This window comes from Engystomops pustulosus, chromosome 5, assembly GCF_040894005.1.
Source record: "Engystomops pustulosus chromosome 5, aEngPut4.maternal, whole genome shotgun sequence".
Taxonomy (NCBI): Eukaryota; Metazoa; Chordata; class Amphibia; order Anura; family Leptodactylidae; genus Engystomops; species Engystomops pustulosus.
In genome coordinates, this window is record NC_092415.1 from 61,237,425 (window position 1) to 61,251,107 (window position 13,683).

Here is a 13,683-nt window from a genome sequence, read left to right on the forward strand (position 1 = left end):
CTGTCACTTTAAAATAGCTCTGTGCACAGCAAGTCCTGGGCTGTCTGGGACTGCAGGAAGATACCTGAAGTCATCTCTGGTGATGGCCTGAGTGCCCACAGAAAGGGCTCTGAGTGCCACCTCTGGCACCCGTGCCATAGGTTCGCCATCACTGCTATAGACCCTAATCAGGACAATATACAGTGACTGAGCCCTTTCTATGTGACACCCTCAATGATTTCATAACAAAATGTATGGGATAACGGAGACAACTTCAGCAATGTCTTCTATAAATGTATGGCACTGACAAAGCCCTGCTTCTACAATATCTCCAACCTGAAAATAAAAGCAGCAGAACATATCCAGTAATAATAAAATATTAACATTTTTCCACTATAAGATTTTTTTTGTAATTATTTACCTGAGATTCTAACATTGAATAACTTGTCCTCTCCAAAGAAACACGTCTTTCTAATTCTTCTTTTTCTTCTTTGGTCTGCTATGAAAGAGAGATTAAATTACCACTGATATCACTTATTCTTTCTATTCATATATCCAGAAAAAAGAAGAGTAATTACCCATCTCATTAACTGCAGGTCAGAGTCTGTGCTAAACTGCAGAAAAGCACTTGGGTATTTAACCTTGTAAAACACTGAATATTCAGGCTGGGAAGATGTACATGAATGCCCTCTATTCTACAGAACAGTGACTGGTTACCACATCCAGTGCATGACCTAGCAGGGATTCCAGGGATTTATCCTTCCGTAATGTACTAAAGGTCACAGTTCTGCTATAGTGGTATTCAACCTGTACCCCTGGAAAAAGGAAAATCTATCTAGCTAAATATATGTACGATTTTGAGGGAAAAAAAAGTATACCCTCTTTTATTAAAGAGGACCTGTCACCTACATTTTTGGCAATAGGAGCTGCTTACTAAAGTAAGCAGCTCCTAGTGCTTGATCAAACGCTGCAGTGTTATAGTGATAGCGTTACCGGAAACCTCCGGTAACGCTATCAAACACTGCGGCGGGGTACAGTGTAATCATCGGACCGCTCGCAAAGCTGTCCGACGTATTCATGAGGGGGCGGTCCGAGGCGCTGCCTCTTCCCCGGGCCGCCCCGCTAGCTCCATAGGCCGGCAGTGACTGCCAACCCTGCCCCCTCATGAATACGTCGTACACTGTACCCCGCCGCAGTGTTTCATAGCGTTACCGGAGGTTTCCGGTAATGCTATCACTCTAACACTGCGGCGTTTGATCAAGCACTAGGAGCTGCTTACTTTAGTAAGCAGCTCCTAGTGCCGATAAATTGGGTGACAGGTCCTCTTTAAAGGCACTGAAAGGTCTTAAAATTAGGTAACAGCACAAAACATATTTTACTATTTTCACTATGTATATAAGGGATGTTCTGATCTCATCCTTCTACAATTGAAATAAAAATAGACTTATATCTGCCACATTTAAGTGTTCAGATTTGCAGAAATACAGGTGAATTAAGAATTCCGACATAGTGTAGCAGAATAAGCAGAACCGGAGGCAGAGAATGGGGGACTACATGCCTCTCTGCTGCTTTGTGATGCTGAACTCTAGCATATGCTTGTCTAATGAGAAGTGTCCAATAACCATAAATGAAGCACAGGATAAAATCATCTCTGTGCTCCATTGACTTCTATAGGACTTTTGTCATGGCTCACAGGAGTAGCCAATGCTGGAAGCCTGCGTCACCTATCTGCTACTTACCATCTTAAGTCCAATACATTATATTATTATTATTCTGCATTTTGACCCAGTTTCTGTTAAACAATGAAACAATCGGTTCTGATGCATGTTATTTTTCATCTGAGATTGTATTTACAAGATTTCAAGACCATCTAAGTATGGGTTTTAATATTTATTTACTTTATAGAAAATATTTGAGAACATTTACTGAGTGGGAGCAGAAGGGGATTCAGGGACTAAAGGTTGGCTTCGACAAAGAAAATATAGTACAAAGTTTCCATATGTTCAAATGTACAACGATGGTCTGCAAAGCCATTGTAAGATAGTCACATTTCTTAGAATGTTTCTCCCCATATTGTGACCCTGGCTGCTTAAATACACCTTGCTCCGCTCACCTCTTCAGGCACAAGTGGTTCAATCATAGGAGCTTCTTCCTGTCTTACAGCAAGTCGGACCGGAGAAGTGGACAGCCGTTTCTCCCACTCACTGCCGGCTGTGGTTTCTGTTGCAGTTTCCAAAAAAGTCCTTTTCAGCTCACTAATGTTCGTCTGATGTTTCATTAATTCTTCCTGATTTTTATCAAACTCCTAAAAAAGATTAAAAAAAACAACAAAAAGATAGATATATAAAAGTACAATTCTACATCCTTATGGCTGAAAAGACAAGTAACAGAAACTTTAATGACAAGTCTTCTTTTCCATAGTTATATAAATACATAAAAAAGAGGACATATGTTTTAGTTGCTTGCTTTTTCAGCCATCAAAGAATTTGGATGTTCGATAGGTTAGTATCCAGATTACCGGAGAGAATTAGCTGTCACTACTGCCACAAAGCTACAACACAATCTGGTGAAGAGTGAGAGTTGGAGGGAGGTTACCATAGTGAGGTGTGATAAGTATACGTGAATACTAATAGAGTAACACCAAAATAAAAAAGCTACACCTTTATTTCTAAAATCCAAATTATAAATAGAAAAATACAACCGCACACTGTTTAGGCATTAAAAGAAATAACACTGAATATTCCACTTGGTTTACTAGGAGGTGGGGGGCACTCAGTCCATGCCAATAATCCAACACACAGGAGCATGCAGTGGTATGTACCAATACCAACCTCTAACATAAGATTACTATGTTTGACATAAACATTTTCACCCTTTATGCGCTTAATGAGACTATTCTGAAAAAGTGAAGAGAGGGAACATTAAGAAACACACGAAACGTTGGACACTGATGATTTTGCACTCATGTTCCACAGATACCAGACAGGCACTAAACGACATAAAAAAGTCAGAGATCTGCAATTCTAAAGATTTTTTTTACCTGAGTTTTTACATCTGCATCTTCTTCTTGATCCGACTGATAGCATTGTAAAATATCAAACAATAAAGTGTGTTGGTAACTTTGTATTTTTTTGGATAATAACCATTAATAGCAGAGAATCTAAGGCTCAGGAGTACTCCAGGGTTGTGTTTTCCCTCCACACAACAAAGACCTGGGTTGTCTTCTCCTTCCAAGAATTCAATACATTAAAATAGATTTACATTTCAGAAAAGACTGCCTTACTTCCATTCACATCATCAGCTGCTTAATTAGATCTATTATTATATAACTTCTGAGTAGTATTTGTCACTTTTAGTGATTTTGGTGAAATGTAAGAAAAGATCATGTGTATGATACATTCAATAATGGCTTTTAGCCTAAGTTAGTTACAGATAGACATGGAATCAAGTATTGGTTAAGATTCAGCTTAAAACAATAGAAAACAAAAGTCTTAAAAACAACAATACTAGATAAATGACAATAAAATACTAGTGACTATCAATACCTTGATTAATCACAGAATATATATAGTTTTCATACATCGTTTTAGCAATAAGACTTTGGTTTTTAACAGTTTAGCGTTGTATTTCCACTAGGTGGCACCATTGAGCAGACTTCTGTCAATTTCATTACAGCTAAATAATTAAATGGCAAATTGTCCAAACTGATTATCAGATGATTTACAAATTATTATTCCTGACCTTTACACTGCTTGAATTAACCCATTCACATGTGCGCTGGAAATTCCACAAAACAAAAAAAGGTTTGGAGTAAGGGCATGCTGAACATAAGCTTCTAACAACATGACTAACTTCTGTGATGTAGAAACATGGCCCTGCTGAACTCTATATGCCTCATATTTCCTGTATATGTTTTTAAATTTTAAAAAACTCTGAATCGGGAAAACAGTGCAAACTTCCATTAGACAACATATTATAGTAGTATGTATGAAATATGTTGTTGCTCAGAGCACCAACACATGGGGCATGGACTCCTTACTGCTCTGCAGGGACTCTGTATGGCTCTGCAAAATGCCCAAAAGATTTGCCAAGTTTTACTATGGCCTTAATAAACTGTGTCCTACTGTGAGAAATAAAATTCTCTGTATTAAGGTCAATGATGTTCTCAAGAAGGACACGATTAAGATGCAGGGTGCTTTATCTATAAGGCCATTTGTTTAGTTGGCACGTCACGCAGGAGATCCCCGATTCCCTTTAATTACACAAGATACACAATCCTGCTGCACCCTCAGATATGGTGGGAGAGAGTATAAAGTATAAGGATTGGGGGATAGGAGGATTGGCATGGAGAGTTAAGGGGGTATTTTTGACCAATTTATAGACTGTTGAGTTTATAGACTGGGTTGTATATATTAATTGTAAAAATGGTTAAAATCACAAGCACATAAAAAAAGAGAATCATGTTATAGAGCAGCTAAATCTGAACTGACTCATATAGGGTCTCATGGAAAAAAGGATAAGTGAAGGGTATTTAATCTATTCTGGCCTTAAGAGTCAAGTGGGTGGTCCTCATTAGGTACTGGTGGCTACCTCAAGTGTGCTGCATTCAGAAGTGTGTAATGTATTGGCCAAGATGCCACAAAGGACTTCAAAGCACTTCTGTTCCAAAAAGAACTGATATGACCATGTGATAGACCAAGGGGGCACTACAGTACAGAATGTGCTTTTAAAGGCAACTCTGCATCACATTATAAAGAACCATCACAAAAATCTCTTCAATCAGTGGTCAGTCTGGTGACGGGGCACCTTTAAAAAGCTTTGGCCTTCTATTTGTCCCTGTAGAATACAACATGGGCATATAGTATGTGTCTAACATGTGGACGCAGATCATGTATATCTATTGAACATGGTGAGCTTTGAGTAGCTGTCGCCACCATCTTAAATTTGCACATGTACCAACACTATAGAATAAAAAAATGATTTTAGATAGAAGGAACATAACAATATCAGAGACATTTGCTCGGCAGGACAGAAGCTTGTAACGTGCTGACAGAATGGGGTCTCTGTGTAGATTACACGAACACTGAGAGCAACATCACATAAGGGAATACACTCGGCATTTTACACACCTCAGTGGCAGTGGTTTCACCATCAGCTGCTGTATCCGTCTGTTCACTGTCAGTCTATTTAGTTTCACAAGATATGGATTCCAAAATGGAAGCGGAAACAGAGAATAAATCCATGTTGTGAAAAGGTAATGGTGTTTCCCTCAAAACCATTTGGCATTTGTTAAAAAAAATGTAAGAAATAAAACAGTAGCCAAAACCAGTAAAAAGAAAAAAAAATGAAAGAGAAAAGCAAACAATACAAACAGAACAGATTCTGAGGAATACGCAAGGCATATACATTCTGTGAGATAATTCATGGTTCTGGGTACATTACTATATGTTGGGTCTATGTATAATAATCTGATATTCCTCATGTAATATTAATCTGTTCTCAATGACGTCTCTATTTTTTTGGTGTAAAATACTTGGATGAGACTACTATAACAGCCTCCTGACTTTCAGTTCCTCATTTGTAATTGCGGATTTGTGTCTAGCTGCCTGATCTGTCTGCATTACCAAAATGGCAAAATAAAAATAAATCTATTAAAGAAAAATGGGAACCCGCTAAAGTGCCATTCTCTGCACTGCAAAATGTCATAAATTGTTCTATTACCGGTGATTGGTCACAATAATGTGCAGATGACTTAAAGAGTTGTGGACATCAATCGCATCTCTGCCATTCTCTTCTATTATCTTTCTAGGCTCTGCTCACCACGCAGAAACTGCTCTGGGATTGCAAAATGATTTACACAATACTTTTGGCTGTGACAATGTATATAGCCAAATGTAATGCAGACATGTCAGACACAGAACATGCAGTATGTAATACACAATGAATAAGGATCAGGCACAAGTGATTTTTAGGCAGATACTAAACTGTCCCATTAGAAAATAAGAATTCCTTTCTATTACTACCATATAGCTAACTTCAATGTCCTACTGTGCTATTATATACATTTTCCTAATAACTGGGTCTATAATATCAGGCCTGACAATCAGATCTTAATCTGGCTTTGCCTACAGACATTTTCCAGGAAATTTTAATAACGTTCATACCATGAAGAAATAAAGCCTAATCTATATTCTGACATCACCCTCTGTACGCCAACCTGACTGTATAGTATAAAGGTAAACAGAATAATGTATTGGTGAACTGTAAGATCAGCAAAAGCCCAATATACTCTCAACTGAATCATCCAGAGATGGGGAGATTAAGGAAAGTCTAATTTTAGTAGATGCTTCTGAGGCCATCAATGTTTTTCAAACTGTCCACTTCCTCGACTTGTCTGTGGCAGTGGATGGAGATGGCTGGGCTGTGGAGCTCCATGGTGGATGGTCGTCCTGCTACTCAAACCATCAGTTTAAACATGATCTCTGTTATCTGAAGAGCTGGGGGTCTTGTTGTTATGATCTGTGGCGGTCCCAGAAGTCAGACGCTCACTAATGAGCTAGTTATATAACTTATATAATTGGGACAACATCTTTAAAGTTTGTTATATATATGACTATCATCCCTTCATAAGAATATTGTTATTGATAATAAATAAAATAAGAATTCAAAATTTTATTTTTTTTGTGTAACAACCACTATTAATATACGAGAACAACATGTATTAAGAAATTGTGCCTAACCCTTGTAGCCTATAGACAAAACTTCCAAATAGTAGCAAGCAGACATAAATGAGGCTCTGAAAGTTGGACCAGTATGGTAGCATTATAGCACCGTTTAAGACTAACACTGAACACAAAGTAAGATGTGTTCTATGCCGAGGTACACACCTCATCATCTGAACTGTCACTCAGGTCATTGTCAAGAGAGGCACTCAAGGAGACCGCCTTGGGCTCCAGGTAGCAGAGGCACATAGCCAAAGGAAACGAGAGCGTGAGGGCGTATGGCACAGAGAAAGAGGCGGAGAGCAGAAAGAAAAAGATAAAGAGGAAGCATGGGACGAGAGAAGGAGATCGGATTGGAAGATAATGTTGCAAACTTTCAGGCAGGAAATTGGCTTCAGAGATATTAGGGAAAGAAAGGTAGCCATCATCATCCAAAAGAGAAGGGAATGAATCTGGTAGATGCAAGGAGAAGGAAAACAGTGTCCCGCCTTTGCCAGCTTGCTGCTTATAGCTAATGGCCAACTCATCTTCGTTGGGGTACAGCACTGCTTTCTGCTCAGAGTCCCACTCAGTCTCACCAGACATCTGAGCTGTGTCTGCACCCGGCCTACATGCCACTGATTTACCAGCATTCTCCTTACATCTCCTACGTAAAATGGTTGAAGATGCGGAGGGGCTAGATGATGGATGTGGAGGGGAGTGAAATGTGTCATCTGCAAAACAAGATGGCTGAAGGCAGAGAGCGGCAAACAAGGTGTAAGATCAAAAGGACAAAAAGAAAACTGTGATTAGTTAAATGGCATTCAGCACAGAATTTAATAAAAAGCATAACAATTCTTTAGATCTACTAGTGGATATGCAATCATGCTACACAATTTATCACTTCACATTGTTCATCATTATTTAGTAGGATTCATAATATAGTAACATCATCTGGAGAATAATTTTTATAGGAGTCATACAAAAAAATCATTTTTTCCCCCAAGCTAGATTTGCTCTGCATAGATATATTGATGACATGACAAAGCATGCCACATATATATATACAGTATAATGCAATGGCAGTCAACCAATGAAATACAGTTTTGGGGGATATATGGGTATAGACTAACTGTTTATGTTTAATATGAACAATCACTCTTGTGCAATAAGCACCGCTATGGGACAAACTTGGCTCCTAAAGAGAACCTGTCATACAAATGAACCCACCCAAATTAAAGAATTCAAAAAACGAAGCGAGTGATTTAACACTAAGCAAGTCCTCAAGATTAATTTTTACTTGCATTGCCTCCTTGTTTCTGATTGACAGGTCTGGATTGATATTCTGCTCTATGGAACATTGAGAGCGCTGTTACATCATTGGGCACCTAAAGTCATGTGACCAGGATTATGTCATCTTAAATCCTATTACATTTGCGACGTTAACCACATGTATATATATGATCACATCAGCCTCCATGGAATTCTACTTCTCCTCATCCACCATGGAGTCATGCTGTTATTTTATGTGATCAAATACATACATACAGGATTTTGCAAAATGTGACAGGACCTTAGATGAGGTCCTCCTGGTCACATGACTTTAAGTACCCAATGATGTAATAGAGGTCACTCTCAATGTTCCATAAAGCAGAATATTATAGCTCTTAGACCTGTCAAGCAGAAACAGGGAGGCAGGGCAATGCATTGCAAGTAAAATTAATATGCATGACTCACTTAGTGTGAATGTTTCATATTAGGTGAGTTGCATATACGTTTAGAAAACTGATTTTTTAACATTGAAGCCATGGAAACAATTTAGGGATAATGGCAATTCTTTTTAATCATATTTTTTAATGAATTCATTACTTTGGGTGGGTTAATTTGCATGACAGGTTCCCTTTAAGAACATAAAACTGGATTACACTTTCACAAAAATCATCACACAAATAAAAATACCCAGATAACTGCACATAATAAAAGCATTTATCAAATGAGGTAAGAGGTGAGAGTTTGTTTTGGACAAGGAAAGAAGTATTTTTTTACAGACACAGCACCATCTCTCTCTATGAGCTTAGTATATGTCTAATACTACATTACATCTGCACTCCACTGAATAGAGGTAAGCTGCAATACCAGATACCAGATATAGACATGGCAACTAATCAGAGCTCTGCTTTCATTTTTATACAGAAGTTTATAAAATTAAATCCAACATCTGATTGGTTGCCACAAGAAACTAGAACAGTTTTGCTATTCGACGCTTCTGATAAATCTCCCCCAATATCCAGAAAACAAGAAATCCTTCTCTAATCTTTGCTGTGTTGACAGTGCCCCCTCGCTACAGAGGAGTGCATGCCGCAGCTAGCTGCTGTAGCAGGGGTGCTCTGTTAACGTGATGTATGACAGCTGAGTCTTGGTATAACAACAGAGGCCACCATTGAGGTGCAGCAATGTGCTACACCGGAGCTCCGGAGAGAGGTAACAATTGAGAGTTAATTTATTTAGCCTCCCTGGAGCCCACTGTATAAAAATTATAAAACCGGTAAACCCCTTTAATATTTCTTAAAGGGGTTCCCATTTCAGCAAATAAATGTTATTGTTTGTATAATGAAAAGTTATACAATTTCCCATATACAGGCGGTCCCCTACTTAAGAACACCTGACTTACATACGACCCCTAGTTACAAACGGACCTCTGGATTTTAGTAATTTGCTGTACTTTAGTCCTAGGCTACAATAAACAGCTTTAACAGTTATCACAGGTGTCTGTAATTAATATGTATTGTTTATCCTTGTTCTTATGACAACCCAACATTTTTAAAATCCAATTGTCACAGTGACCAAAAAAAGTTTGACTGGGGTTACAATAATAAAGTATACGGTTCCGACTTACATACAAACTCAACTTAAGAACAAAACTACAGACCCTATCTTGTACGTAACCCGGGGACTGCCTGTACTTTCTGTATCAATTTCTCATGGGTTACTAGATCTCTGCTTGCTGTCATTCTATAGAAAGATTCTATGTTTACTTTCAGTGGATATAAATCTGACCATTGTCACACAGGTGTAGGGATCGCTATAACTCACAGCTCTGGTTATTCTCTATGATACTAATGAGCCGGGCACCAGTGTGAACATAATCAGATATATGTCAGGGGAAGTAAACATAGCAGCTTCTTATAGAAGGACAGCAAGGCGAGATCTAGAAAACCGTGTGGAATTAATAGAGAAAGTATATTGGAATCATTTATAATTTTTCATCATGCAAACAGTAACATTAATTTGCTGAAATGTGAATCATAAGGGATACGGAGTTAAGTAATGATTATTTGTTTTTCAGTTTGCTGTCAGGGCACGCTAAAGAGCCACAGTTTGCAGATGACTGGTTTACAGCATATAAATGAGTAAAATCTAGTATAGTGCAAATTAAAGATAAGTCATGGATTTATTACACAGGCTTATATAAGCCAACAGGATAGTAAACAAGTCTGAATCTGAATTTTAAAAGGTTGAGTGCTTTTTTGCAAAAAAAAAAAAAAAAAATATATATACAAAATTAATTTATATGTTTCCTTTAAATTATGTAGCTTCATCATTTGGTGGATGCAGTCAAACTGGAACTATGTAGACAAAGACTTATAGAATGCACGGCTATGTGCTTAGGTTTTACTGCTCTTGCTGATGTTCGGCTAGTGTTCTGTATGTGAAGTGCTATCACTGCTGATGGGTTAACAGAGGTGATATAAGACAGCTCAAGGTAAAGTATCAGAGGTGCAAGGAGGAATATTAACTATTCTCTCCTCACAATAACACTCAGTAAAAGCAGAACACTAATGAATACACTGACTGAAGATCAATGGGCAATCTGTTACGAGTTGGTTTACAGTGATAATGTCTTTGTGACTAGTAGGGAAATTATGTCAAGCAGCGAGAGGCATTCTGTTCCTCTTAGAGGCCTTTTTCTGTTTTATCTCAAACTTGTTCGCCTTTTTCATACAGCGTACACCAGGAAGATGAGCATTTACAACAAATGTCTAATCTCAAAAAAGTAATTGCAGACTACAAAATATGTTAGTCAAAATATAACATTTCTGGATGGAGGAGGTACTAACAAAGTAAAAACTATTCCAAATATTTACAACATAACATATAGTCCCTTCCAAAAACAGCACCACATTTCTCCATGGCTTGTGTCTGGTTGTGTGTAGCACTGATAACACACATAGACAACACTCAGTGTTTTATGTTATTTTGTTCAAACCTAGGGAAGGGAATCCATCATCAGTTTTGAGCATAATAAAATGCAGACAGTGCTAGGTATAGGCAATAGAGTGTAACTATAACTTTGTCTGTGTAGCAAGTAGCAACAGGACTGTTTGCAAGAGCTCTGGAAAGGTATTGCAGCCTGAAGAGCTTTCTGCTCTTTGCCAAGAACTGTTCCACGGCCCCTCCCCTTTGACTGCTATAAGTATCCAACCAAAATCCTGATACAGCTAGTTGATAGAGGGGAGTGTGTGTTGAGCAACACAGCGCAGAGAGAAGGCTCTTCAGGCTGAAAGACCCTTGCAGTGCTGCAGAGCTGCGTCATAACTCCATTTTACACAGTCCTTACTACTACTGACAACACTCATAAAGGTAGAATTACACAGATCTCCAAGACTGGTACCAAACACTGGCTGTACCTATAAATACCACATCCTCAACATAATGCTACATCATGGGGTCAATCCCACCTTATGTCAAAAATGAAGAACTACTTCAAAACAAACCTATTAACATAAGAAAAAAAAACCCGGGTCTACTCCAGGTTTTTTCTTATGGTAACTGGCTGCACCTTTGTTTTGTCAAAACTGCTGACATTCCCTTAAATGTCTCCCTGGCAAAAAAAAAAAATTGCAAATCCGATGATATAAGCTTTGGCAATATTGTGAAAACACATCAGGAACAATATAATTTACCTTAGTATCATGACGTATTGTAGTAATAGTGGTGACAACTTCAACTTTCTTTTGTTTATCTTCCTCTTCCTTCTCCACTTTTTTCTCTTCCTCCACTTTTTTTTCAGGGGTTACCGATGCAATCAGGTTGGTTTGGGATGCACCCTTTGTGGTGATGTATGGGCCGGTGCCCACCTCTGTGGCAGACACAGAATCCTTCATATACAAGTCATGGTTTTCATTCACTGATGCTAAAAGCAAATGTGATATTTGGGAAAAAAAATAACTGAGTATGGGATGATCTATTTAATGCAAGCAAGCAAAAGAAAAAAAGCTGATTATGTGCTGACTGGGCTATATGACAGACCCCTCCCCATCATTAATGTTATTATATGTGAAGATTGTCTATATCTTTATTTTATTGTATGAATGTAACCAGATTATGATCATATCTACATTATACATCATTCATATTAAGAGAAAAGCTGCAGATCTGTTGATGAGGAGGTGGAAAGAAACCAAATTAAATACAAACCAAATCAAATACAAAAAACAAACCAAATCAAATATAAAATACACCAACAGATCATTTATAAGCGGCACGAAAAAGTAACGCTACATGATCATCTAGCCCTCCTTTTTCATGCCGCTTGTACATGTTCTGTTGGTGTATTTTATATATGATCTCATTTTATGTTAAACATTCAGTCTGTAAATGAGTGTTAAGGTAAAGCTCTTCCATACTGATATTTCAATTTTAAAGTATATTTATTGTATTACCGAGCCCTGGCAATCACATGAGCGGATGTAGTCACGGATCCTAGAATCCCATATCTTCTAGTGTTTGTATATATAGGGAATATGAATGGGGTTTTAAATGTATTGCCCAATGAAGGTCCAAGATCTGGACTGAAATGCCTATTTTTATAAACTGGAACCTGTCAGAATAAATTGTATTGGGCAAGAGAGTTCCTGGAGCGACAAAGCTTCACAGAAATACTTTCAGTTGTATTTGGTGTGCATTCATCCACCGGTCCTGGAACGCGGCGGATGTGAGAATATGTGATCGGCTGCCAGTATTTATATTACATGCACTAACACTAGTGAGAGTCCATTTACACTTTTGAGAGGAAATATATTTTTTATTGCTGCAATACACTAGAAGAGCACCCCCATTTTTTTGTCTTTATCTATTGTATCTATACTCTTGGAGGGTTAAAGGCAACCTGTCACCAGGGAGCTAATTTTCACTAAAGACAGGTTCTAGATGCCCATCACACCCTCAGTGCAAATCTGCCTTTCTGCCTTTTCTAAGCATTACATCATAATTGAGTGGTATAACTTACTTTGCACGCTGACAGAATCCTCTGTTAAGTCACAGGGGTTGGGCTTTGGTTTGGATGCCTTTAAAAAAACAGACTGCAACATCTTTGTGCTCCTGTACAGCTCCCCCCCCCCCCCTCACTGGGGTCAGCAGAAATGTATCCAAAGCAAAGCCAACCCCTGGGTCTACACAGGGTGCAAGGTGAGTTATAACACACAATTATATTGAAATGCAAATGCTTAGAAAAGGCAGAGAGGTAAATTTGCACTGCAGCTGTGATGGGCTTCTGTAACCTGTCTTTAGTGAAAATGAGGTCCCTGGTGACAGGTTCCCATTAAATTGGACCTTTCACCACCTCACTTATATGGAGATTAGCATGCCATTCTGTAGGGGCTGCAACATAAATTCACGGGCACTTTGAATTTTCCTTCTAGCCCCCACGGTTGCAGAGTTATTAGTCCCGAGATGTGACCATTATAATCTGTGTTTGGTCAGAGAGGAGGAGCTGGGTCTGGAGCTGGGGGCGTGTCTTATGCTAATCTTCTCTCACAATGTCAGTGGGGAGATGTAATTTCTCTATGTGTATCTAAAGACCTCATAAATGTGACGCAAACGCTGCGTAAGCCTAAACATGACATAAACGTGTAAAAGTAAACATAATTCAAACGCCACATAAGAGTAAACGTGACACAAACGGGCAGTAAGTGTAAACGTGATGCAAATGCCGCGTAAATGC

General features: G+C 38.4%; 1 protein-coding gene across 34 annotated transcripts in view; it reads right to left on the reverse strand.

Annotated features, from left to right (window-relative positions):
• Positions 1–13,683, reverse strand: part of EPB41L3 (erythrocyte membrane protein band 4.1 like 3) — a 144,584-nt gene that overhangs the window by 21,217 nt on the left and 109,684 nt on the right. For 16 of the 34 annotated variants that reach the window (XM_072152155.1, XM_072152168.1, XM_072152164.1 and 13 more), the window contains exons 12-18: positions 11,645–11,874; positions 6,867–7,430; positions 5,109–5,162; positions 3,020–3,055; positions 2,811–2,876; positions 2,093–2,284; positions 401–478 (exon numbers count right to left, since the gene is read on the reverse strand). In XM_072152155.1, coding sequence (XP_072008256.1) covers positions 401–478; positions 2,093–2,284; positions 2,811–2,876; positions 3,020–3,055; positions 5,109–5,162; positions 6,867–7,430; positions 11,645–11,874 — 1,220 coding nt within the window. The remainder of the gene's footprint in view (positions 1–400; positions 479–2,092; positions 2,285–2,810; positions 2,877–3,019; positions 3,056–5,108; positions 5,163–6,866; positions 7,431–11,644; positions 11,875–13,683) is intronic. The other 18 variants (XM_072152156.1, XM_072152179.1, XM_072152183.1 and 15 more) reach the window with 16 other exon arrangements.